At 43.8% G+C, this 27,578-nt stretch overlaps 1 protein-coding gene across 2 annotated transcripts in view; it reads left to right on the forward strand.

The window, feature by feature from the left end:
• The window catches only part of F9 (coagulation factor IX), a 123,527-nt gene that overhangs the window by 25,929 nt on the left and 70,020 nt on the right, over positions 1–27,578 (forward strand). For both annotated transcript variants that reach the window (XM_069747024.1, XM_069747025.1), the window contains exon 3: positions 1,937–1,961. In XM_069747024.1, the coding sequence (XP_069603125.1) occupies positions 1,937–1,961 (25 nt within the window). The remainder of the gene's footprint in view (positions 1–1,936; positions 1,962–27,578) is intronic.

Raw genomic sequence — 27,578 nt, forward strand, 5'->3', positions numbered from 1 at the left:
TCCATTTCACATCAGAATATGCTTTTATAGCATCATTATAGCACAATTTTCCTTGGGAATTGGCACTTTTTTCTGATGCTTTAAGATAAGATACCTCCTTGTGTCATTGTAGAAGCATAGGTGGCTGGACGATTAGAGACTCATCCGACATGACATTACCGTTATCACAAGATGATTAGAAAGGTTCCTCTTCTAAATGTACCACTGCAAAAGTCTGATTACTATGGAACTAACAGATAGAGGAAAAAAAACATTTTGCTAAAAAAAAAAATCCAAATATACACTCATTAACCCTTTCAGGACTACATCATTTTAGCTTTTGTGCTTTTGTTTTTTCTTCCTACCCCCGCTTCCAAGAGACATAACTTTTTTTTTTGCATTTTCAGCTGTGGTTTACAGTACCAGCAAAGTCTATGAGATTTCAGAAATCTTATGCACACATTGTTTTTTTTTGCCCTCAGTATTTTGTGCTTTGCCTGGTTTTTTCAGGATAGAGCATGTCATGAAAGTAATTGGTGGTGAAAAAGCTGAAAAAATGTAGGTATCAGGTTTTGCTATGTTGTTTGTGCCAAAACCTTATGAAGTAGAATATGATATTTTTTTTACTAAACTTTGGCAGAATGCTCAAGTGACAAATGTAGCATGACAAAAAAAGCAGGAAAAAACGCACAAAAACACTTGAAAAAACAAGCAAAACCTGCTTTTTTTCTGCAGCTTCTTCACTGCTAAGAGATCAGGTTTTGCTGCAGAAACAAACGCAGCAAAAACGCCACATGTGAACACAGCTTTAAAGCTCACTTTTCCTGCCTGCAGTCTCTCTGTAAATGTTCAGGATTTTCCCCAGTATCAAAAAAATTGTCTAGGGTAAAACAGGAAATACTAGGCAGAAAAGAGGGGAGAGGAGGGAGATGAAGCTGCAGGAAACAATTACTTTTTTTTGCTCAAAGAGACCATACCAATAGAAAACCCAGAGAAAGTTTATATTACAGAAAGGGAAAATGCCCAAAATATGAAAGTTAGACATAATTTCTGGTTGAATTACATCTAATCTATATCTTCAGCTGCTTTATGACTCGAGCAAAGTTCAAATAAGCATATACAAAAAATCATGCGATTGTCATCTAGAAAAGTGGCCAATTTTTCATCTACATTGTTATTGGTATGCAATCCATGTGCCATTGGCATGGCTTTTTTTTACATCCATATTGCATCTGTTTTATACATTATAGGGAATACATTTCACAAAACTAAAAAAACTGTTTCCTGGGTTAAATGATTGCAGCGTATGATGGGATGATATACGAATGATCCATATGGGACACGTTTTTTGTCCACACCCATAGACTTGAATAGGGATATTCATACGAAATACGGAAGAGATTAGTGCCTGCTTCGATCTTCTTCACATGAAGATTCGGAACATATGACAAAACTATTACCTGAATAGCCCAATTGAAAACCATTGGTCCAGGTATTGTCTGAATGATGTCCGTGTAATGAAATATCTATCCCAGTCTACACAGCAAAGCTAGCAATAAAAACAGGAAAGGGCCGCCTATTGAGTGTGCTTTAAAACAAGGTTGTCAAACTGCATTCCTCGAGGGCTGCAAACAGGTCATGTTTTCAGGATTTCCTTGTACTGCACAGGTGATAATTTAATCACCTACACAAATAATGAGTTGGTGATTAAATTATCGCCTGTGCAGTACAAGGAAATCCTGAAAACATGACCTGTTTGCAGCCCTCGAGGAATGCAGTTTGACACCCCTGCTTTCAAACATTCTATAGATAGATTTATATGGATATATATATATATATATATATATGTATATATATATGGACAAACAAGAAAAAAGGCCCCCAAGAAAGCAAAATTATACCATAAAATTACACCCAATGACATATTTTCGTTAACAGGGTTTTTTTTTCTTCTCAGATGGAGTTTTGGAAGCAGTACATTGGTAAGATAGATTTCCATTACCATTTACACAGCTTCTTTTATTTCTGTAAATTAAGAAACATTACATTGCATTCACATTAATACTGGCTTATTTGTTTAATTCTTTCCATGCAGAAAACACTGTAATTAAAATGTATATATGCAGCAACAGCCCAGACAGAATCACTAGATGGGTATAGAAGTGTATGGAGCAAGGTCAGCCATGCAGTCTTATCCTGTTGGGCCGGACAGCCCCTTTAAGCATGCAGGTATCCTGTAAGAAACACTTAGGAAACTTGTTGAGATATGAAAGAAAGGAATAATGAAGTGCTTCATATAGTTTCACAGCTGACCTACCGCACTTGCATCATTTTTTCCAAGTTTTACAAGTCATATGGAGATTTTGTAAAAGGTATAAACCCCCAACCTACAGTATTCTGCCACCAATATATGTGGATGATGTATCTGAGGGATGTGATCACGAATCGTTATATAAACAATGGTGGACAGCGTTACTCACTAACTGTCCTCCTAGTCCTTATCAGCTGTGCGTGGTGATCTGGAAGGATGATGCAGTGATACATTCAACAGGTTTTATTTACAGTACCTTGGTGAGATGAGGACTGTAGGTTAGAGCTATTACAGAATCACCAGATAGAGATAATAGAAGCTCCAGATTAGAGGTAACAAGAGAATCCTTTCTCCAGCTCTGCAGCACATGTGAGATCCAAGATGGCACGGAGTACAAAACAGGAAAAGAAGGAAAAAGATAGGAAGAGTTATGACAGAAAGGTATTGTGGGAAGTACCATAACACAATATTACAGTGTGATACAGCAACGGTCAGTAGATGGCAGCAAAGCACAACAAATACAACAAATGATAGAACCAGGCATATTAGCACTACATAAATGTCCATGTATAACTGAAAGTCTATCAGAATAAACTGAACAGCACACAGGTCCTCGGATTTCACTATACTAAACAGTCACAAATTGTAAGTGTTTACCGGAAGTACATGGAGGGATACCTCAACCTGTAAGATAAAAACAACGCATGCAATGCAACAATAACTTATTGTATAACAAGATAGACGAATGTCTATAACGAGTTCCTGAAGTAATCCAACGGATAACCCATCTTCGGACTGGAGAAGCCGCGCTAGGCCAAACTGTCTCCAACCCATTTGTAGTCCAAAGGTTGAAGTTCCTTGAAAGAGTTCCTACTGATTGGATGGATAATCAATCCTCAATCGGTAAGAGTAAGATAATCTCTGATATAGGCCTAATGAAAGATTTGGGGTCACCTTGCTTAGTAACTGTCACTTCTACCTTGCGTACCTTGCCATCGTCACTTGGAAAGGTTTTAGATATAAGTCCCATAGGCCATGTGCTTCTTTCCTCCTTCTGGTCTTTCATCAGGATAATATCTCCTACTTGTAAAATTGGCTTTACTTGTTGCCATTTTCTTCGTTTTTGGAGAAGTGTCAGGTACTCCCTCTTCCATCTTTTCCAGAAACAATTAGCCAGATGTTGCACATATTTCCACCGTCTCTGATATTTGTTGTCGGACACAGAGTCTTCAGGCGGGTTAGGAACAGTTCCAAGTTTCTGGGTGAGGAGAGTTGCCGGAGTGAGAATTGTAGGAGATTCTGGATCCGTAGATATGGGTACAAGTGGTCTTGAGTTTACTATAGCAGAGACTTCTGCTAAGAAAGTGGTCAAGGTCTCGTGAGTCTTGAAAGATTTGAGTCCATCAGCATAGATTCCAGTATCCGACGAGTAACGCCTATCATTCTTTCCCATGATCCGCCCATATGGGAAGCATGAGGAGGATTGAAGACCCAGGAACAGCCATTGGTTGTCAAGAAGTTCTGGACTGGTGTTAAATTCATATGTAGTTCTCGACAGGCACCTACAAAGTTTGTTCCACAGTCAGATCTTAGTTGTTTTACTGGTCCTCTGATGGAGAAGAATCGTCTTAGGGCATTAATGAAACTGGAGGAATCCATCGACTCTATCACTTCTATGTGTATTGCTCGTACACTCATGCACGTGAACAACACTGCCCAACGTTTACTTTCCACATGCCCGCCTCTGGTCCGACGTGCAGCGACTGCCCATGGGCCAAAAACGTCCAAGCCAACATGGGTAAATGGAGGCTCTGTGCTTGTCCTTTCAGCAGGCAAATCAGACATCTGTTGTTGTTGCAGTTTTCCTCTTGTCTTACGACACTGAACACAATGGTGAATTAAATGGGAAACCGGTCTCTTTGCTCCCACAATCCAGAGGCCTGCAGCTCTTAAGGCACCTTCAGTGAAGTGTCTACCTTGATGTTTGATTTTTTCATGGTAATGTCGTATAAGTAGAGTGGTGATATGGTGATGACCAGGAATAATTAGAGGATTCTTTTCTGCCTCATCCAATTTAGCTTTGTTTAAACGACCACCAACTCTCAATAAACACCTTCCGTCTATTACTGGGTTTAACCCCTCTGTGACCTTAGACGTACTATCCCGTCGAGGTGCCCTGGGCTTATCTGACCCTGGACGGGATAGTACGTCATAGCCGATCGGCCGCGCTCACGGGGGGAGCGCGGCCGATCGCGGCCGGGTGTCAGCTGCTTATCGCAGCTGACATCCGGCACTATGTGCCAGGAGCGGTCACGGACCGCCCCCGGCACATTAACCCCTGGCACACCGCGATCAAAGATGATCGCGATTTGCCGGCGGTGCAGGGAAGCACCGCGCAGGGAGGGGGCTCCCTGCGGGCTTCCCTGAGCCCCCCGCAGCAACGCGATGTGATCGCGTTGCTGCGAGGGTCTCCTCACCTCCCTCCCTGCTCGAGCCCCGGATCCAAGATGGCCGCGGATCCGGGTCCTGCAGGGAGGGAGGTGGCTTCACAGAGCCTGCTTAGAGCAGGCACTGTGAAGGCTGCAGCGCTGCATGTCAGATCAGTGATCTGACAGAGTGCTGTGCAAACTGTCAGATCACTGATCTGTGATGTCCCCCCCTGGGACAAAGTAAAAAAGTAAAAAAAAAATTTTCCAAATGTGTAAAAAAAATAAAAAAAAATATTCCAAAATAATGAAAAAAAAAAAAAAATATTATTCCCATAAATACATTTCTTCATCTAAATAAAAAAAAAAACCAATAAAAGTACACATATTTAGTATCGCCGCGTCCGTAACGACCCTACCTATAAAACTGTCCCACTAGTTAACCCCTTCAGTAAACACCGTAAGAAAAAAAAAAAAAAACGAGGCAAAAAACAACGCTTTATTATCATACCGCCGAACAAAAAGTGGAATAACACGCGATCAAAAGGACAGATATAAATAACCATGGTACCGCTGAAAGCGTCATATTGTCCCGCAAAAAAAGAGCCGCCATACAGCATCATCAGCAAAAAAATAAAAAAGTTATAGTCCTGAGAATAAAGCGATGCAAAAATAATTATTTTTTCTGTAAAATAGTTTTTATCGTATAAAAGCACCAAACCATAAAAAAATGATATAAATGAGGTATCGCTGTAATCGTACTGACCCGAAGAATAAAACTGATTTATCAATTTTACCAAACGCGGAACGGTATAAACGCCTCCCCCAATAGAAATTCGTGAATAGCTGGCTTTTGGTCATTCTTCCTCACAAAAATCGGAATAAAAAGCGATAAAAAAAATGTCACGTGCCCAAAAATGTTTTCAATAAAAATGTCAACTCGTCCCGCAAAAAACAAGACCTCACATGACTCTGTGGACCAAAATATGGAAAAATTATAGCTCTCAAAATGTGGTATTGCAAAAAATATTTTTTGCAATAAAAAGGGTCTTTCAGTGTGTGACGGCTGCCAATCATAAAAATCCGCTAAAAAACTCGCTATAAAAGTAAATCAAACCCCCCTTCATCACCCCCTTAGTTAGGGAAAAATAAAAAAAAATGTATTTATTTCCATTTTCCCATTAGGGCTAGGGTTAGGGCTAGGATTAGGGTTAGGGTTAGGGTTAGGGCTAGGGTTAGGGCTAGGGTTAGGGCTAGGGCTAGGGTTAGGGCTAGGGTTAGGGCTAGGGCTAGGGTTAGGGTTAGGGCTAGGGTTAGGGCTAGGGTTAGGGCTAGGGTTAGGGTTAGGGTTAGGGCTAGGGTTAGGGCTAGGGTTAGGGCTAGGGTTAGGGCTAGGGTTAGGGTTAGGGCTAGGGTTAGGGCTAGGGTTAGGGTTAGGGTTAGGGCTAGGGTTAGGGCTAGGGTTAGGGTTAGGGCTAGGGTTAGGGCTAGGGTTAGGGCTAGGGTTAGGGCTAGGGTTAGGGTTAGGGTTGGGGCTACAGTTAGGGTTGGGGCTAAAGTTAGGGTTAGGGCTTAGATTACATTTACAGTTGGGAATAGGGTTGGGATTAGGGTTAGGGGTGTGTCAGGGTTAGAGGTGTGGTTAGGGTTACCGTTGGAATTAGGGTTAGGGGTGTGTTTAGATTAGGGTTTCAGTTATAATTGGGGGGTTTCCACTGTTTCGGCACATCAGGGGCTCTCCAAACACGACATGGCGTCCGATCTCAATTCCAGCCAATTCTGCATTGAAAAAGTAAAACAGTGCTCCTTCCCTTCCGAGCTCTCCTGTGTGCCCAAACAGGGGTTTACCCCAACATATGGGGTATCAGCGTACTCAGGACAAATTGGACAACAACTTTTGTGGACCAATTTCTCCTGTTACCCTTGGGAAAATACAAAACTGGGGGCTAAAAAATAATTTTTGTGGGAAAACAAAAAGATTTTTTATTTTCACGGCTCTGCGTTATAAACTGTAGTGAAACACTTGGGGGTTCAAAGTTCTCACAACACATCTAGATAAGTTCATTGAGGGGTCTAGTTTCCAATATGGGGTCACTTGTGGGGGGTTTCTACTGTTTAGGTACATTAGGGGCTCTGCAAACGCAATGTGACGCCTGCAGACCAATCCATCTAAGTCTGCATTCCAAATGATGCTCCTTCCCTTCCGAACCCTCCCATGCGCCCAAACGGTGGTTCCCCCCCACATATGGGGTATCAGCGTACTCAGGACAAATTGGACAACAACTTTTGGGGTCCAATTTCTCCTGTTACCCTAGGGAAAATACAAAACTGGGGGCTAAAAAATAATTTTTGTGGGAAAAAAATTTTGTTTTATTTTTATGGCTCTGCATTATAAACTTCTGTGAAGCCCTTGGTGGGTCAAAGTGCTCACCACACATCCAGATAAGTTCCTTAGGGGGTCTACTTTCCAAAATGGTGTCACTTGTGGGGGGTTTCAATGTTTAGGCACATCAGTGGCTCTCCAAACGCAACATGGCGTCCCATCTCAATTCCTGTCAATTTTGCATTGAAAAGTCAAACGGCGCTCCTTCCCTTCCGAGCTCTCCCATGCGCCCAAACAGTGGTTTACTGCCACATATGGGGTATCAGCGTACTCGGGACAAATTGGACAACAACTTTTGAGGTCCAATTTCTTCTCTTACCCTTGGAAAAATAAAAAATTGGGGGCAAAAATATAATTTTTGTGAAAAAATATGATTTTTTATTTTTACGGTTCTGCATTATAAACTTCTGTGAAGCACTTGGTGGGTCAAAGTGCTCACCACACCTCTAGATAAGTTCCTTAGGGGGTCTACTTTCCAAAATGGTGTCACTTGTGGGGGGTTTCAATGTTTAGGCACATCAGTGGCTCTCCAAACGCAACATGGCGTCCCATCTCAATTTCTGTCAATTTTGCATTGAAAAGTCAAACTGCGCTCCTTCCCTTCCGAGCTCTCCCATGCGCCCAAACAGTGGTTTACTGCCACATATGGGGTATCAGCGTACTCAGGACAAATTGGACAACAACTTTTGAGGTCCAATTTCTTCTCTTACCCTTGGAAAAATAAAAAATTGGGGGCAAAAATATAATTTTTGTGAAAAAATATGATTTTTTATTTTTACGGTTCTGCATTATAAACTTCTGTGAAGCACTTGGTGGGTCAAAGTGCTCACCACACATCCAGATAAGTTCCTTAGGGGATCTACTTTCCAAAATGGTGTCACTTGTGGGGGGTTTCAATGTTTAGGCACATCAGTGGCTCTCCAAACGCAACATGGCGTCCCATCTCAATTCCTGTCAATTTTGCATTGAAAAGTCAAACGGCGCTCCTTCCCTTCCGAGCTCTCCCATGCGCCCAAACAGTGGTTTACTGCCACATATGGGGTATCAGCGTACTCGGGACAAATTGGACAACAACTTTTGAGGTCCAATTTCTTCTCTTACCCTTGGAAAAATAAAAAATTGGGGGCAAAAATATAATTTTTGTGAAAAAATATGATTTTTTATTTTTACGGTTCTGCATTATAAACTTCTGTGAAGCACTTGGTGGGTCAAAGTGCTCACCACACCTCTAGATAAGTTCCTTAGGGGGTCTACTTTCCAAAATGGTGTCACTTGTGGGGGGTTTCAATGTTTAGGCACATCAGTGGCTCTCCAAACGCAACATGGCGTCCCATCTCAATTTCTGTCAATTTTGCATTGAAAAGTCAAACTGCGCTCCTTCCCTTCCGAGCTCTCCCATGCGCCCAAACAGTGGTTTACTGCCACATATGGGGTATCAGCGTACTCAGGACAAATTGGACAACAACTTTTGAGGTCCAATTTCTTCTCTTACCCTTGGAAAAATAAAAAATTGGGGGCAAAAATATAATTTTTGTGAAAAAATATGATTTTTTATTTTTACGGTTCTGCATTATAAACTTCTGTGAAGCACTTGGTGGGTCAAAGTGCTCACCACACATCCATATAAGTTCCTTAGGGGGTCGACTTTCCAAAATGGTGTCACTTGTGGGGGGTTTCAATGTTTAGGCACATCAGTGGCTCTCCAAACGCAACATGGCGTCCCATCTCAATTCCTGTCAATTTTGCATTGAAAAGTCAAATAGCGCTCCTTCCCTTCCGAGCTCTCCCATGCGCCCAAACAGTGGTTTACTGCCACATATGGGGTATCAGCGTACTCAGGACAAATTGGACAACAACTTTTTGGGTCCAATTTCTCCTGTTACCCTTGGTAAAATAAAACAAATTGGAGCTGAAGTAAATTTTTTGTGTAAAAAAGTTAAATGTTCATTTTTATTTAAACATTCCAAAAATTCCTATTAAACACCTGAACGGTTAATAAACTTCTTGAATGTGGTTTTGAGCACCTTGAGGGGTGCAGTTTTTAGAATGGTGTCCCACTTGGGCATTTTCTATCATATAGACCCCTCAAAATGACTTCAAATGAGACGTGGTCCCTAAAAAAAAATGGTGTTGTAAAAATGAGAAATTGCTGGTCAACTTTTAACCCTTATAACTCCCTAACAAAAAAAAAAATTGGTTCCAAAATTATGCTGATGTAAAGGAGACATGTGGGAAATGTTACTTATTAAGTATTTTGTGTGACATATCTCTGTGATTTAATTGCATAAAAATTCAAAGTTTGAAAATTGCGAAATTTTCAAAATTTTTTGCCAAATTTCCGTTTTTTTCACAAATAAACGCAGGTACTATCAAAGAAATTTTACCACTATCATGAAGTACAATATGTCACGAGAAAACAATGTCAGAATCACCAGGATCCGTTGAAGCGTTTCGGAGTTATAACCTCATAAAGGGACAGTGGTCAGAATTGTAAAAATTGGCCTGGTCATTAACGTGCAAACCACCCTTGGGGGTAAAGGGGTTAAGTTGACAATGGGGCTGTTATTAGGAACGTCTTGTTTTTTACGTCTACATTCCAGTTCCTTGTGAAAAACATTCTGCTGCACATTGCGTATCACAATGAGTTCACTCAGAGCAATGTCTTCTGGAGAGAGAGGCTTATGGCAGATATGCCAACCGTGACAATCAGTGTTACTGTCCTTATTGCGATAGCATTGTACAATGTGTACTAACCTTGCAATGGCACGAACCAGCCTCGTCCATCTTGAGAAGCGATCAAAACGCCGACAGTCCAAGCCAACCTCCTCCTTGAATTTGGTGATGAAGGTGCTGACATCAGGACGGATCTCTGGGTCGACATCTGGATCGTCAAGGCTGAAGCTGTCTTCAACGGCAGTCTCTTTGCACTGTTCGTGAAGGAACTCCGGTCCTGTCAACCAAGAAGAGCTTGCGAAAGCACCAATAGACACTGGTCTAGTAACAAGGTCCGCAGGGTTAAGATGGGATGGGACGTGCTGCCATTGCTGGGGTTTGGAGAATTTCCTGATCCTTTCCACTCGGTTACTGACATAGACGTAGAAGCGTTTCGTCTGGTTGTATATGTAGCCCAGAACTACCTTACTGTCTGTGTAGAATTTTGTGTCATCCACGTGAATAGCTAGTTCACTTTGTATGAAGTCTGCAATCTCTATGGCTAGTACAGCCCCACAGAGCTCGAGTCTGGGTATGGTGTGCTCGGGTTTAGGAGCCAGTTTAGTTTTTCCAAACAGAAATCCAACATGGGCTTCATTATTAGAGTCTACAACCTTCAAGTAAGCGACAGCGGCAATAGCTTCAGTGGAGGCATCAGCGAATCCATGAATCTCCTTCCTTTGACTTGTAGTTAGGGATGCTGGAGTGTAACAACGTGGTATGTGGATCTTATCCAAGGCGCAAAGAGAGTCTCTCCATCACTTCCACTTTAGTTGTTTGTCTGCAGGGAGTGGTATATCCCAGTCCTTAATGTACTCTGAGAGTTATCTCAGCAGGAGCTTGCCTTGTATAGTCAGGGGTGCGACAAACCCAAGTGGATCATATAGACTGTTCACCACTAACAGAACCCCACGCTTAGTAAATGGTTTTTCTGCACCACTAACCTGAAAGCTGAAGGAGTCCTTTAGCAAGTTCCACCTCAGGCCTAGACTTCTCTGTACTGGTGGATTGTCTGAGCCTAGGTTCAAGTCCCTAAATTCTGCGGCATGATCATTAGGGTGAAAGGCCTTCATGACAACAGCACTATTGGAGGCAATTTTATTCCATTTTAAATGAGCTTTAGAAAGCATCCCTTGTGTCCGTTGGAGCAGATCTATGGCTTCCTCCACTGTAGGAAGGGATTTAAGACCGTCGTCCACGTAGAAGTCCTTTTCAACGAACTGTTGGGCATCCTTCCCGAACTCCGCAGCACCATCGGAGGCGGTCTTATGTAGGCCGTATGTAGCGACTGCAGGAGAAGGACTGTTTCCGAAAATGTGCACCTTCATGCGGTATTCGATCATTTCCTTGTTGGTGTCGTTGTCTCGGTGCCATAGAAAACGGAGATAATTTCTGTGATCTTGTTGCACGATGAAACAATGGAACATTTGTTCGATGTCGGCGGTAATGGCGACCGGCTCCTTTCTGAATCTCATGAGCACTCCCACCAGGTTATTAGTCAGGTTCGGACCAGTGAGGAGAACGTCATTCAGAGATACGCCGTCATGTTTGGCGCTTGAATCGAACACCACCCTGATTTGTTTCGGCTTTCTTGGATGATACACTCCAAAGGAAGGTAGATACCAGCATTCTTCATCAGCTTGCAATGGTGGAGCTGGCTCTGCGTGATCATTGCGAAATATCTTGTCCATAAAAGCTATGAAATGTTCCTTCATTTCAGGCTTGTTCCTTAATGTTTTCTGCAGTGAGATGAATCTAGATAAGGCCTGTTCTCTGTTGTTAGGAAGCCTGGTCCTTGAAGCCTTGAAGGGTATGGGAGCAACCCAGCGGTCAGATTCATTTTTGAAGAATCCACTGTCCATGATTTTAAGAAACTCCTTGTCTTCTATGGATAAGGCGACTTTGTTGTCATCTTTTGTTGTGTGAAACACTGTTCTCCCTAAGTCATCACCGTAGGGGGTGGGAATGATGTCAGGCTCCTTGATGCAGTCGGAGAACCTTTCTTTCACTTCGTAGTGATGAAGGCATGGCTTAAAGTGAGTTGCGCAACCATTTTGGAGCACATACGTTTTACAGGTGTTGACTTCGGATGCCTTGTGACACCTATCCAGACATACATCGCCCACGATTACCCAGCCTAGGTCGAGTCTTTGGGCGTATGGAGCATGATCTGGGCCGTTGCATTGTTGGCGTACCTTGTGGACCTTCAGAATGTCCCTTCCGAGTAGGATTAGAATATCAGCATTCATGTCCAGAGGAGTAATTTAATTATTCAAGTGCCTCAAGTGGCGATGATGAAGTGCGGCTTCCGGAGTGGGAATCTCCTCCCTGTTATCAGGTATCTGGTCACATTCAATTAGGGTTGGCAAGGGTATATGCACGTTTCCCTTGATTGAAGAGACTATGTACCCAGAGGCTCTCCTGCCAGAAGTCTCAATATGACCAGAGCAGGTGTTGAGGGTGTATGGAGTCGTTTGTCCCTTTATGTTGAAGATCTCAAAGAATTTGGGCCTTGCTAGAGATCGGTTACTTTGCTCATCTATTATGGCGTACATTTTGGAGGCCTTGTCGGGTTGTCCTTCTGGATAGACCTTAATCAGACATACCTTGGCACAGCATTTAGGATCAGTCCCTTCTCCACATACCTCAGAGGAGGAAACAGCGGTTGCAGTTGGGTCAGGGACCTGTGGCTCCCTGCCATGCTTTTGAGCAGGGTTAGATGCTGCAGAAGGTTGTAAGTTGTGTGGAGCTGGCGTGGGATGCATGGCTGTGACATGTTTATCACTGCTGCATTCAGTGCACTTAATGGTGGCCTTACAGTCCTTAGCGAGGTGGTCTGAGGAGGTGCAACACTTATAACATATCCCAAGCTCCTTGAGGGTATCTTTACACTCCTGCAAAGTCCTTGCTCTGAATCCACGGCATTCTTTAAGTGGGTGAGGCCTTTTGTGGATAGGGCCCATACGGTTACTGTCCATGACTTTAGGAGCAACATTATTTGCCTTAGTGAAGGCAGGTGTAGTAAGTGGAACGTCAGTCTTTCTCACAGATACTGTGTTCCTTGAATCTCTACGTTTGGCAATGTTATCATACCTTGTAGATGATGATGATGCTGGTGGAGTAGGCTCAGTGAAGTCGAAGCTGGGATCAGTCTTCTTCCGAGCTTGGTCACTGATGAACCTGGAAAAATATGAAAAGGGGGGAAAGGACACATCATGCTGCCTTTTATACCGTGAGCCGTGGTCTGCCCATTTATCCTGCATGCCGTGTGGCAACTTGGACACTATTGGATTAACGCCATGAGCAGTATCTAGGTAGCTCAGTCCTGAGAGACGTGGGTCTAATTTTGCCAATTCTATTTTCCTTAGCAGGTCGCTCAGATCTTGAAGTTTTCTATTGTCCTTGTTAGTTATCTTTGGGAAGGTTTGCAGTCTTTTAAATAAAGCACATTCTATGGCTTCTGAGCTGCCGTAGGTTTGTTCCAGTCTCTCCCAGGCTGCAATAAGACCTGCATCTGAATAGTCCACATGAATTGCCCTTATTGTCTTTATGCGCTCTGCTGATTCAGGGCCTAACCAGTTAACAAGCAAATCCAGTTGTTCCTTGTCGGTGAGAATAAGGTCTTGGATCACTGCTTGAAAGGTGGATTTCCAGGCTCTATAATTCTCAGCACGATCATCAAACTTTGAGAGACTAATGTTTATTAACTCCCGGCGAATCATGTATCTGGCGAAGTCAGACATGTCCGATCTCCCGGTCATTGTTGCAGAATGAACTTGTGGTATCCGTAGGGAATGTAAGTTCTCTGGCTTATCTGACTGCGACAAATCAGGACGAAATGATGTGGCATAAGGGTTAAACTGCGGTTTAGTCTCTATTAGGGTTGAGCGACTTTTACTTTTATAGGATCGGGTCGGGTTTCACAAAACCCGACTTTTTCAAAAGTCGGGTCGAGTGAAATCGGCCGATCCTATAAAAAAGTTGGGGCCGGGGTCGGCCGAAACACGAAACCCAATGCAGTGCATTGGGTTTCCAATGGTTCCCAGGGTCTGAAGGAGAGAAAACTCTCCTTCAGGCCCTGGGATCCATATTTAAGTGTAAAATAAAGAATTAAAATAAAAAATATTGCTATACTCGCCCTGGTACTAACCGGCAGCCTTCCTTCCTTAGAATCAGCGCGTGAAGGGCCTTAGATGACGTCGCGGCTTGTGACTGGTCGCGCGACCGTCCATGTGACCGCTCGCGCGACCAATCACAAGCCGCGACGTCACCGAAGGTCCTTCAAGCGCTGATTCTTAGGAAGGAAGGCTGCCGGAAAGAAGCAGGGCGCGTCCGAGGGTGAGTATATTCCTATTAGGTATATACTCACCCTCGGACGTGCCTCTTCTTCTTTCCGGCAGCCTTCCTTCCTAAGAATCAGCGCTTGAAGGACCTTCGGTGACGTCGCGGTGACGTCGCGCTGATTCTAAGGAAGGAAGGCTGCCGGTTAGTACCAGGGCGCGTCAGAGGGTGAGTATAATATTTTTTATTTTAATTCTTTATTTTACACTTAAATATGGATTCCGATACCGATTTCTGATATTGCAAACATATCGGAACTCGGTATCGGAATTCCGATACCAGATTCAGAAGATCGCTGACCTCATGACCGACCCCACACAAGGGTCGGGTTTCATGAAACCCGACTTTGCCAAAAGTCGGCGACTTCTGAAAATGGCCGACCCGTTTCGCTCAACCCTAGTCTCTATAGGTTCTGCTGGCTGTTGCCTAAATTGTGAGTTAGTGCTGGAAGTTACCTTGTCGGCAGTAGGTGGCGACATTTCTTGACTTGCGGGCGCATCCGTGTTAGAAACTGGAGGTGGTGCTGGTGCAGATGTTAAATGTCTTAGCTAGTGTTGAGCATTCAATACTTGCGGTATCGGAATGCTCAACACTAGCTAAGACATTTAACATCTGCACCAGCACCACCTCCAGTTTCTAACACGGATGCGCCCGCAAGTCAAGAAATGTCGCCACCTACTGCCGACAAGGTAACTTCCAGCACTAACTCACAATTTAGGCAACAGCCAGCAGAACCTATAGAGACTAGGGTTGAGCGAAACGGGTCGGCCATTTTCAGAAGTCGCCGACTTTTGGCAAAGTCGGGTTTCATGAAACCCGACCCTTGTGTGGGGTTGGTCATGAGGTCGGCGATCTTCTGAATCTGGTATCGGAAGTCCGATACCGAGTTCCGATATGTTTGCGATATCGGGAATCGGTATCGGGATGAAGATTGATGTGTAAAATAAAGAATAAAAATAAAAAATATTGATATACTTACCCTCGGACGCGCCCTGGTTGTAACCGCTGCAACCGCCATGCTTCTGTTCCTAAGAATGAGCACGTGAAGGACCTTCGATGACGTCGCGGCTTGTGATTGGTCGCGTGAGCGGTCGCGTGAGCGGTCACATGAGCGGTCACACGACCAATCACAAGCTGCGACGTCATCGAATGTCCTTTATGCGCTCATTCTTAGGAAGGGAATCATGGCGGTTGCAGCGGTTACAACCAGGGCGCGTCCGAGGGTGAGTATATCAATATTTTTTATTTTTATTCTTTATTTTACACATGAATATGGATCCCAGGGCCTGAAGGGGAGTTTCCTCTCCTTCAGACCCTGGGAACCATAGAGGATACCTTCCGATATTTGTGTCCCATTGACTTGTATTGGTATCGGATATCGGTATCGGCGATATCCGATATTTTTCGGATATCGGCCGATACCATCCGATACCGATACTTTCAAATATCGGACAGTATCGCTCAACACTAGTCTTAGCACGTAGTCTGAAGTGCGATCAGCTGCGTCTTCCATTTCTTCTGGAATAAGACAGTCCGGATTATCATCTTGTCCCAGTGCTTGTTCAAGGACCTTCAGTTTAGCAAGGGCTGTTGCTTCTTCCCTTTCTGCTTGGAGTATTTTTAATTTCCTTTGAGCTTCCATCTCATTTCTTTGAGCTTCCACTTCCACTTCAGCCTCCCTTTTAGCAAAGGAGCTTTTTACTCTAGCTTCCTCTGCAGCTGCACGGATCTCCAGTAGCTTGTCGGACAATGTTGACTTCCTGAAGTGAGATGATCTGGAAGACCGAGCTGTGATTTTGATCGATGTTGTGCGATGTGACCTAACCTCTTGGAGGTGAGCGATGCGCAGTTCTGCTTTATCCTGGACATCTCATACTAATGAGGTCTTTTCTTGGAGAAGAGTTTCCCTTTCAGTTACTTCTGCTGGGGCATCTTCCATGTCACAGTTACTCAGGAATGTGATGTACTTTGCAGACAGTCTCTGGTAGCGATCATAGGCGGCAGATAAACTCTTCAATGTGGCGGTTAAACCTGCGGCGTCACTGTGATAGCGTGGAAGAGCTGCTAAATAGTGATCAACTCTGCCCCATAAATGTTCTAGGTTATTATGGAAATCGTCTCTAGTAGTCTCAAAGTTCTCTCTGGCCTTTTGTGTCGGCTTGGTTACACGTTTGGGTCGTACGTCCTGCTCTGCAGTAAGTGTGGACTCTGCTCCTGCAGCATCTATGGTGTCGGGAACCTGATGTGCTTCACTTGCAGATGGGTCCACGGTGCCCTTTGTGGACATGTTTTAGCTAAGGGGGCGGACGGTTAAGACTTGCTAGCAGACAATGCATATGCACACAGACACTGTAGACTTAGGTCTCTTGTTACTATTCTGCCACCGATATATGTGGATGATGTATCTGAGGGATGTGATCACGAATCGCTATATAAACAATGGTGGACAGCGTTACTCACTAACTGTCCTCCTAGTCCTTATCAGCTGTGCGTGGTGATCCAGAAGGATGATGCAGTGATACATTCAACAGGTTTTATTTACAGTACCTTGGTGAGATGAGGACTGTAGGTTAGAGCTGTTACAGAATCACCAGATAGAGATAATAGAAGCTTCAGGTTAGAGGTAACAAGAGAATCCTTTCTCCAGCTCTGCAGCACATGTGAGATCCAAGATGGCACGGAGTACAAAACAGGAAAAGAAGGAAAAAGATAGGAAGAGTTATGACAGAAAGGTATTGTGGGAAGTACCAAAACACAATATTACAGTGTGATACAGCAACGGCCAGTAGATGGCAGCAAAGCACAACAAATACAACAAATGATAGAACCAGGAATATTAGCACTACATAAATGTCCAAGTATGACTGAAAGTCTATCAGAATAAACTGAACAGCACATACAGCATTTGAAATACAAATACAACCCCCGGCAAAAATTATGGAATCACCGGCCTTGGAGGATGTTCATTCAGTTGTTTAATTTTGTAGAAAAAAAGCAGATCACAGACATGGCACAAAACTAAAGTCATTTCAAATGGCAACTTTCTGGCTTTAAGAAACACTAAAAGAAATGGAGAACAAAAAATGTGGTAGTCAGTAATGGTTACTTTTTTTAACCAAGCATGAGGGAAAAATTATGGAATCACTGAATTCTGAGGGAAAAATTATGGAATCACTCAATTCTGAGGAAAAAATTATGGAATCACCCTGTAAATTTTCATACCCAAAAATAACACCTGCATCAAATTAGATCTGCTTAGATTAGATTAGACTGGAAACTTAAAGCAATATGTCTCCAAAACAGGAAATGCACAACAAAACAAATGAGGAACTAATGGGTGGAAACTGGAGTCAACGTCTGTGACCGAACTCCAAGAAACCGCCTAAAAGAAATGGGATTTCTATACAGAAAAGCTAAACGAAAGCCATCATTACACCTCAGCAGAAAAAAACAAGGTTACAATGGGCTAAGCAAAAGCAATCGTGGACTGTGGATGACTGGATGAAAGTCATATTCAGTGATGAATCAAGAATCTGCATTGGGCAAGAAGATGATGTTGGAACTTTTGTTTGGTGCCATTCCAATGAGATTTATAAAGATGACTGCCCGAAGAGAACATGCAAATTTCCACAGTCATTGATGATATGGGGCTGCATGTCAGGTAAAGGCACTGGGGAGACGGCTGTCATTACATCTATATACATAATTGTCTAAGGGGTACTTCCGTCTGTCCTTCTGTCTGTCTGTCTGTCATGGATATTCATTGGTGGCAGCCTTTGTCTATCATGGAAATCCAAGTCGCTGATTGGTTGCCGCAAAACAGCCACGACCAATCAGCGACGGGCACAGTCCGGAAGAAAATGGCCGCTCCATACTCCCCGCAGTCAGTGGCCGGCGCCCGCTCCATACTTCCCGCTCCCCGCAGTCAGTGTCCCCGGTGCTCCGCTCCCCGTAGTCAGTGTCCCCGGCGCTCCACTCCCTGCAGTCAGTGTCCCCGGCGCTCCGCTCCCCGCAGTCAGTATCCCCGGCGCCCGCTCCATACTCCCCTCCGGTCACCGCTAACACAGGGTTAATGCCGGCGGTAACGTACCGCGTTATGCCGCGGGTAACGCATTCTGTTACCGCCGCTATTAACCCTGTGTGTTGCCAACCTTTTACTATTGATGCTGCCTATGCGGCATCAATAGTAAAAGAAAGTAATGTTAAAAATAGTAAAAAAACAAAAAGCCTGCTATACTCACCCTCCGTTGTCCGCTGAGCCGCTCACGCCTGCCGCCATCTTCCTTTCCCAGCGATGCTTTGCGAAATTACCCAGAAGACCTAGCGGTCTCGTGAGACCGCTAAGTCATATGGGTAATTTCGCAAAGCATCCTGGGAATGCAAGATGGCGGCAGCCGCGCACCCATCTGCACAGTGCCGTTGGATCCCAGGAAGCGGAGAGATGGAACGCTGAGGAGCAGCGACCAGAATGGTGAGTATGTTAAACTACAAGGGGCCCTCGGATCGTTAGGTGAGTATGTTTATTTTTTATTTTTTTAACCTGTGACATACGTGGCTTGGTAATATACTATGTGGCTGTTGTGAATTCCGCTCTTGGGCTCCCTCCGGTGGTTGTAAGTGACACTTTTGTGAGTTCTGCTCTTGGGCTCCCTCTTGTGGTTTCTAGTGGTATGGCTGCTCCTTGGAGTTAGCTGTCATCAGCTGCCTCCACTTATCTTCTCTTCTGCTCGGCTATTTAGGTCTGGCTCTGTCTTCTGCCAGTGCCACTTGTAAATGGTTCCTGGTTGGATTCACATCTCTTTGGAGTTCCCTGTTGTCCTGACCAGTTCAGCTAAGCTGGGTTTTTGCTTGCTCTTTTCTGTCCATAGGTTGTAGACTTATCCATTCTGTGCTTTCTTTGTTTGTCCAGCTTATCAGTGTAAATTTGTTCTGTCTTGCTGGAAGCTCTGGGAGGCAGATTTGCCCTCCACACCTTTAGTCAGGTGTGGAGTTTTTTTTGTAAACTCTGCGTGGATATTTGTAGTGTTTTATACTGACCGCACAGTATTCCATCCTGTCCTATCTATTTAGCTAGACTGGCCTCCTGTGCTCATCCTGGTTTCATTCTGTGTATGTCTTTTTCCTCTCCACTCACAGTCATTATTTGTGAGGGGCTAATCTATCCTTTGGGGATTTTCTCTGAGGCAAGATAGTTTTCCTGCTTCTTTCTTTAGGGGTAGTTAGCTCTTAGGCTGTGACGAGATGCCTAGGGAGAGTTAGGAGCATTCCACGGCTACTTCTAGTGTTGTGTTGAGCTTAGGGACTGCGATCAGTACAGTTACCACGTCCTTCAGTGCTCGTTCCATGTTGCTCCTAGACCACCGTACTATGTCGCTGTGCAATATACTACGTGGCTCTGTGCTGTATACTACGTCACTGGGCAATATACTACGTAAATGGGCAATATACTACATAACTGAGCAATATACTATGTGTCTGGGCAATATACTACGTCGCTGGAAAATATACTACGTGACTGGGCAATATACTACGTGACTGGGCAATATACTATGAGGCTGGGCAATATACTACGTCGCTGGGCAATATACTACGTCGATGGGCAATATACTACGTGGCTGGGCAATATACTACGTTGCTGGGCAATATACTACGTGGCTGGACAATATACTACGTGGACATGCATATTCTAGAATACCCGATGCATTAGAATCGGGCCACCATCTAGTCTTCAATAAATGCACTTGTTTATGTTGATATTTTGGACACTTTTCTTATCCCATAAGTTGAAAGGATGTTTGGGAATGATGAAATCATTTTTGAAGATGATAATGCATCCTGCCGTAGAGCAAAAACTGTGAAAACATTCCTTGAAAAAAAGACACATAAGGTCAATGTCATAGCTGCAAATAGTCTGGATCTCAATCCAATTCAAAATCTTTGGTGGAAGTCAAAGATAATGGTCCATGACAAGGATCCAACCTGCAAAGCTGATCTGGCAACAGCAATCATAGAAAGTTGGAGCCGGATTGATGAAGAGTACTGATTGACGCTCATTAAGTCCATGCCTCAGAGACTGCAAGCTGTAATAAAAGCCAAAGAAGATGCAACAAAATACTAGTGATGTGTTGGAGTGTTTTTTTGTGTGTTTGTTTTTCATGATTCCATAATTTTTTCCTCAGAATTAAGTGATTCCATAATTTTTCCCCAATGCTTGGTTAAAAAAGTAAACATTACTGACTACCACATTTTTTGTTCTTGATTTTTTTAGTGTTTCTTAAAGTCAGAAAGTTGCCATTTGAAATGACTTTAGTTTTTTGCCATGTCTGTGATCTGCTTTTTTTCTACAAAATTAAACAACTGAATGAACATCCTCCAAGGCCGGTGATTCCATAATTTTTGCCTGGGGTGGTAATACTGTATATATGACTCTCTTAATCACAGCCCAAATACCACAGAACCTTGGACATACAGACCACACACTAGCCCCTTACAAATGCAGATTACGTACCAGACACTAAACTTAACCCTCCGTCAGGCGCAATAGATCTGACAGGCACACAGTAATTAGTTTCACTTCTCTCTCCTTGCCCACTTATCAGAAAACCCCACCCCTCCTAGTTATCTCCTGACTCTACAGGCTCTGTGAAACCTGATATCACAGTGACTCAGCAGACCTTCTAGTGAGCAGATATCAACACTTTGGCTTCTCAGGCACATTGCGCCTGATTTCAACACAAATTGAAAGGTTAGTATTTTCTTTTTTTATTCATCACGATTGTGTATTTAGCTTGTTTTATGAAGGATTACTGCTAAGTTAGTGTACATAAGTACTGTTTTCTTAGACAAAAGGAGGGTGGCTTCTAAGGCACATTGCGCCCTAACACATACTCTTTCTCTCTTGCTTCAGATTTTCTGCTGCAATGGCCAGAAAACAGTATGATTCATCTAAACCCCTTCATTTAGAAGAAATGAAGATTTTTTTGTTAGAAGATGATGAGGAAGAACCAGCAGTAACTGAGGATTTAGAGGAATCTAGTGACATTTCATCTGAAGATGAGGTAGCAGAATGTAACACTGATTCTGGAACAGAGCAGGATGGTGATGACACTGATACAGAGGAAACAGACACAGATCTAGCTTATTATTTGGGCAAAGATAAAAATACAAAGTGGAACAAAAAGGCACCCAAGAACAAACAGCGCAGAGAATCCCACAATATTATTACACACCTTCCTGGAGTTATTGGAAGTGCTAGAAAAGCTAAAACTGCAGTGGAATGTTAGAGTAAAGGTACCGTCACACTATACGATTTACCTACGATCACGACCAGCGATATGACCTGGCCGTGATCGTAGGTAAATCGTAGTGTGGTCGCTGGGGAGCTGTCACACAGACAGCTCTCCAGCGACCAACGATGCCGAGGTCCCTGGGTAACCAGGGTAAACATCGGGTAACTAAGCGCAGGGCCGCGCTTAGTAACCCGATGTTTACCCTGGTTACAAGCGTAAAACTAAAAAACAAACAAACAGCACATACTTACATTCTGGTGTCCGTCAGGTCCCTTGCCGTCTGCTTCCCGCACTCACTGACTGCCGGCCGTAAAGTGAAAGCACAGCCGCTGTGCTCTGTTTTCACTTTACGGCCGGCAGTCACAGTGCGGGAAGCAGACGGCAAGGGACCTGACGGACACCAGAATGTAAGTATGTGCTGTTTGTTTTTTTTTAGTTTTACGCTTGTAACCAGGGTAAACATCAGGTTACTAAGCGCGGTCCTGCGCTTAGTTACCCAATGTTTACCCTGGTTACAAGCGAACGCATCGCTGGATCGCATCGCTAGATCAGTGTCACACACACCGATCTAGCGATGACAGCGGGAGATCCAGCGATGAAAGAAAGTTCTAAACGATCTGCTACGACGTACGATTCTCAGCAGGATCCCTGATCGCTGCTGCATGTCAGACACAGAGATATCGTAACAATATCGCTGGAAAGTCACGAATCGTACCGTCGTAGCGATCGAAATGGTATAGCGTGACGGTACCCTAATCTAATTACAGATAGCATGTTGGAAACTATTGTTCGGTTCACTAACCAGTATATTGACACAATCAAAGAGCAATTCTCCAGAGAGAGGGACATCAAAAACACTGATGTGATTGAACTCAAGGCATTTATTGGCTTGTTATACCTAGCTGGTGCTTTCAGAGCAAATAGGCAAAGTTTGGAGGAGCTGTGGGGGACAGACGGTGATGGCATTGAAAAATTCAGCCTTGTGATGAATCTGAAACGATTCAAAGTCCTGATCCGTTGCCTCCGTTTCGATGATCGAAGTACCCGGACAGAACGAAAAGGTTATGACCGGCTTGCACCAATTCGGGACATATTTCAACAATTTATTATGAATTGTCAAAAAAGCTATTGCCCGGGGCAAAACCTCACTATTGATGAGATGCTTCCAGGTTTCCGTGGAAGATGTGGTTTTCGGCAATATATACCATCGAAGCCAAACAAATATGGAATTAAAATTTTTGCCATGGTTGATGCAAGGATGATGTACACTATGAACATGGAAGTTTATTGTGGAAGACAGCCACCAGGTCCTTTCAATGTGAGCAACAAGCTTAGTGATGGGGTAAAGAGAATTGCTGAGCCAATGTTTGGATCTGGTCGAAATATCACTGCTGACAACTGGTTTACTGACTTTGATCTGATTGATTTTTTAAAAACGAAAAAGCTGTCATATGTGGGAACTGTTAGAAAAAACAAAAGGCAGTTGCCGCCAGATTTTCTATATACAAAAGGCAAACAACAGTATAGCACTATGTTTGGGTTCAGTAATGGAAAGATTTTAGTTTCTTACATCCCACGCGAGAGGAAAAATGTGATTTTGGTCTCTTCATTACATAATAATTACACCATTGATCCAGAGTCTGGGGAGCTAAGGAAACCAGAAATCATAACTTTTTATAATTTGACCAAAAGCGGCGTTGACACTGCTGACCAAATGTGTGGCAATTTCAATGTAAGTCGAAATACCAAACGCTGGCCGATGGTAATCTTCTTTACAATGCTGAATGTGGGTGGCATCAACTCACAAGTAATTTACCTCGGTAATGAACTTAAACAAATGCGCAGAAGAATGTACCTAAAACAATTGGCTAATGAACTGGTGAGTGGAGAGCTAAGCCTAAGAAGTACAAAGACGGTTGGAATGCCCCTTGCCCTGCAACACCGGTTGAAGAGATATCGTTCCAGAACAAACACCGACTCTACCACCTTCTAAAAGACGCAGTTGTACTACCTGCTCATTTGTATCTGGTTTCAGAAGGCTTTCTAAATATGACTGCAAAATATGTAAAGAATCAATCTGCCTTTCCCATGCAACTTTCGTCTGCCAGCCTTGCTTTTCTAAGTGTACCTGTGCTGCTTCTGCTGCAATTGAAACCACTGAAGATGAGTAGAAAATAATTAAGTAACATCTAAGTGCAATATCCTTTAAGTTTTTTTCCATAATTTTATATTTAAGCAATAGTTAAGTAAAGATAACTGGAGCCTATTTGGCGGTACTACCGAAAAGTGGTACTTTTAGTTTTAATAAGTTTATGGTTAATAAATGGTTTTTTTTGCATCTGATTTGGTGTAATCTCTTTTAATACATTCCTATGAAGGTCACTGACTACTTCTATAGTCCTGAAATTGAAATATGTAGCTACTACAGGTGGTTTTCTGACCTGTGCTTGTCAGGCACATTGCGCCTGAACTGACGAGAATCTATATTGCGCCTGACGGAGGGTTAAACAAATACATATAAGAAATTTTCTAAGTTTATATAAACCACTATTTCATAGTTTTAATTTTTAAATAAGATACAAATTCATTTAGTTCAACTTATACCTTAATGTGTTGATCCAGGGGAACATAAAAATCCCATGAGTCAGATTCTAATTACCACTTCTTAAAGGACGCCTGCCAGCTATTTAACCTGATAGCAGCATAAAGTAGGGGCAGAGACCTTGATTCTAGAGATGTGTCACTTGCTAGGCTGCTTGCTGTAGTTTAAATAAAATAAGTGTTTTATCAGCCGGAGATTATCAATACAGGACTAGTTGTTTTGTGCCGGGTAGTCAGTGCTGTGCTGTGGGCAGGGTTATACAGAGCTCAGCATTCAAAGCACTGCTAGATCTGTAGCAGAGAAAAAAACTGTGATTGTATCAAAACTGCATGAAGCAGACCAGTAAGTGTCACATTGCTGGAATCAGGGTCTCTTTCCCTACAGTATGCTGCTCTTAGATTACATAGCTACAACCTAGTGGCATATTCCTTTTTGACTACATATGTGGCAATCAGACTTGTTCCCTGGATCAACATCCCATCTCCAGAATCTAATACTTAAAACCTATAATCTTACATTTTTCAAGAATGACGTCCACGCAAACACCAGACCCTCTAATAATAAAAACCACACGAACGCCCAAAAATATTGATTACCTCTTTATAAATCCCATCAAATAGAATCCAGTTATACAGACCATAGACCAAGACACACCCCAGACCCCACATGAGATTACCCCTTTATACAGATCTCAGACCAGAACAGGGAACCTTCACCTTCTTCACACTAGTCCCAACACCCGGGTATAGCCTGCAGGTGATGTTGTGGAGTGAAAACATGCAGAAAGTGACCAGCATTATGCAGTGCCCATGGAATTTGCATGTTGCTCGTTTTCTTAAAAAGGTTGTCTTCCTAAATGATATATTTTAGGATCCAACTCTATTGACCACCATAAATAATAAGAAAAAGAGGCAGCGCTAGAAAAAGTATTGTCAAGTTTGGTAGTCCATTTGACCAAGAGATGGTCCCAGCTCGCAGACTCCCAGATGTAAGAATTTGGCTAAAACGTACCTGTGATTTTATGTGAATTTTCAGAACCAGCTGTCCCGTGTGTACATGAGGAATAGCACTATTTCTGGCTATCATATGACATTTGTCCTGCATTAATAATCAACTTCCCCATCTGCAAGCTCTACCTTTATTATTCAGTTGTCTCTGTACTAGTGGGTAGAGACTAGTATAATATCTCACACACAAAGCGTAGAAAAGCTAAAAAAGGACAGAATGCGCACAAAGGGTGTTTTCCAGATACAGGAGAACTAGCTTTATTTCTGCGGTTCTCCTGAAAAAAAAAAAGACAGCACAGCGTCGAAACATGTTGAGAATAAACCACATTCTATCTACACTTCAAAGGATCTAGGAATTCTTTATACCAACAGCGCAGAATCATCCGCAATTCCTATCCTGTTTTACATACAAAGTACACACAGACATGAGTGCTCTCGGTATCTTTGTAGAACATTTTCAGCAGCAGCAGCAACATGAAGGACATTATACGGAAGTACTGAGCAGTGTAGTTGTGAATCTAGCTCTAGGGTTAGCTAAAACACTTACTAGAAAGCTTCAGCACCATTTGTCATTCTTTCTTGCTCTGCTTCACCTCTTCTTAAATTCTTAGTAGAATTGAATAGGCAGATGTAATCTGATCCCTCAGTGAGTGAGCAGTTTGTCTTGTTTTGTCCAAAATGGAATAGGAATGATAAGATCAGGAGGCAACCGGGAGGAAAGAGAAGCAGATTTCTCGTATAAGATATATGACATTTCTTCCATTTGCTCCTATTATTGATTGATGCAGAGTTAGTGGAAAGGACTGCAGCCACGTAATGCATCCTCATGGTGTACAGCTCTGTGAAGGAGAGAATGGCTAATGAAATCAATTATTACATAATTACATAATTACATAAGCTAGCTCATATGTGGTGTGGCAAGATGGCGTCTGCATCCTGGAACTACGCCCTGGAAGGAATCCTTGAAATGTGAAAGTGGATACACTGAAGACTATATATGGACCACACCTAGTATGGACCTATCACAGACTGACACCATGGTGCTCAGGAGCTGTGCAACGCCCTCTTCCTGTCTGCTATATGATCTTTGGTTTGTACTAATTAAGTCAGTTCAGTGCCAGCTCTCGCCAAGAGAGGACCACACCTCTGACTTTGTGTCCGATGTAATTCCTCTATGCATGCACTTGGCTCATATTTATTAGGTCAGGGACAGGCAATCACTAAGATCTCACCTTAAGAGATCACCCCAACAACTCTACCCATAAGATTGGTCCTTGAATTGAACGGAAGCCTTCTTGATATTTGCCCATTTACTGCATAAGACTGTGTAGACAGGCAACACATTTTATTTTTGGAGAAGAGTTATCCGTTCTGGCTCACCCAGAAGACTGTCTAATCATTTAACCCCTTCCCGACCTTTGACGCCACGTAGGCGTCATGAAAGTCGGTGCCATTCCGACCCATGACGCCTATGCGGTGTCATGGAAAGATCGCGTCCCTGCAGATCGGGTGAAAGGGTTAACTCCCATTTCACCCGATCTGCAGGGACAGGGGGAGTGGTAGTTTAGCCCAGGGGGGGTGGCTTCACCCCCTCGTGGCTACGATCGCTCTGATTGGCTGTTGAAAGTGAAACTGCCAATCAGAGCGATTTGTAATATTTCACCCATTATAACGGGTGAAATATTACAATCCAGCCATGGCCGATGCTGAAATATCATCGGCCATGGCTGGAAATACTAGTGTGCCCCCACCCCACCCCTCCGATCGCCCCCCCACCCCCCCGATCTGGCCGGTACACTGCTCCGGCTCCCCTCCGTCCAGTGCTCCGCTCCCCCCCGTGCTCGTGTCCGCTCCCCCCGTGCTCCAATCACCCCCCCGTGCTCCAATCACCCCCCCTGCACTCCGATCCACCCCCCCGTGCTCCGTTCCACCCCCCCGTGCTCCATTCCAGCCCCCCCGTGCTCCGTTCCACGCCCCCCGCGCTCCGTTCCACCCCTCCCGCGCTCCGATTCCCCCCCCCCGTGCTCCGATCCCCCCCCGTGGTCCCCCCCCACCCTATCATACTTACCGATCCAGCCGTGGTCCCGTCCGTCTTCTCCCGGGCGCCGCCATCTTCCAAAATGGCGGGCGCATGCGCAGTGCGCCCGCCGAATCTGCCGGCCGGCAGATTCGTTCCAAAGTGCATTTTGATCACTGAGATATAATCTATCTCAGTGATCAAAATAAAAAAAATAATAAATGACCCCCCCCCTTTGTCACCCCCATAGGTAGGGACAATAAAAAAATAAAGAAATTTTTTTTTTCCACTGTTAGAATAGGGTTAGGGTTAGGGGTAGGGTTAGGGGTAGGGTTTAGGGGTAGGGTTAGGGTTAGGGGTAGGGTTAGGGCTAGGGGTAGGGGTAGGGTTAGGGTTAGGGTTAGGGGTAGGGTTAGGGGTAGGGTTAGGGGTAGGGTTAGGGCTAGGGTTAGGGTTAGGGTTAGGGGTAGGGTTAGGGCTAGGGGTAGGGGTAGGGTTAGGGTTAGGGGTA

Source organism: Ranitomeya imitator, chromosome 2 (genome assembly GCF_032444005.1).
Source record: "Ranitomeya imitator isolate aRanImi1 chromosome 2, aRanImi1.pri, whole genome shotgun sequence".
Lineage (NCBI taxonomy): Eukaryota > Metazoa > Chordata > Amphibia > Anura > Dendrobatidae > Ranitomeya > Ranitomeya imitator.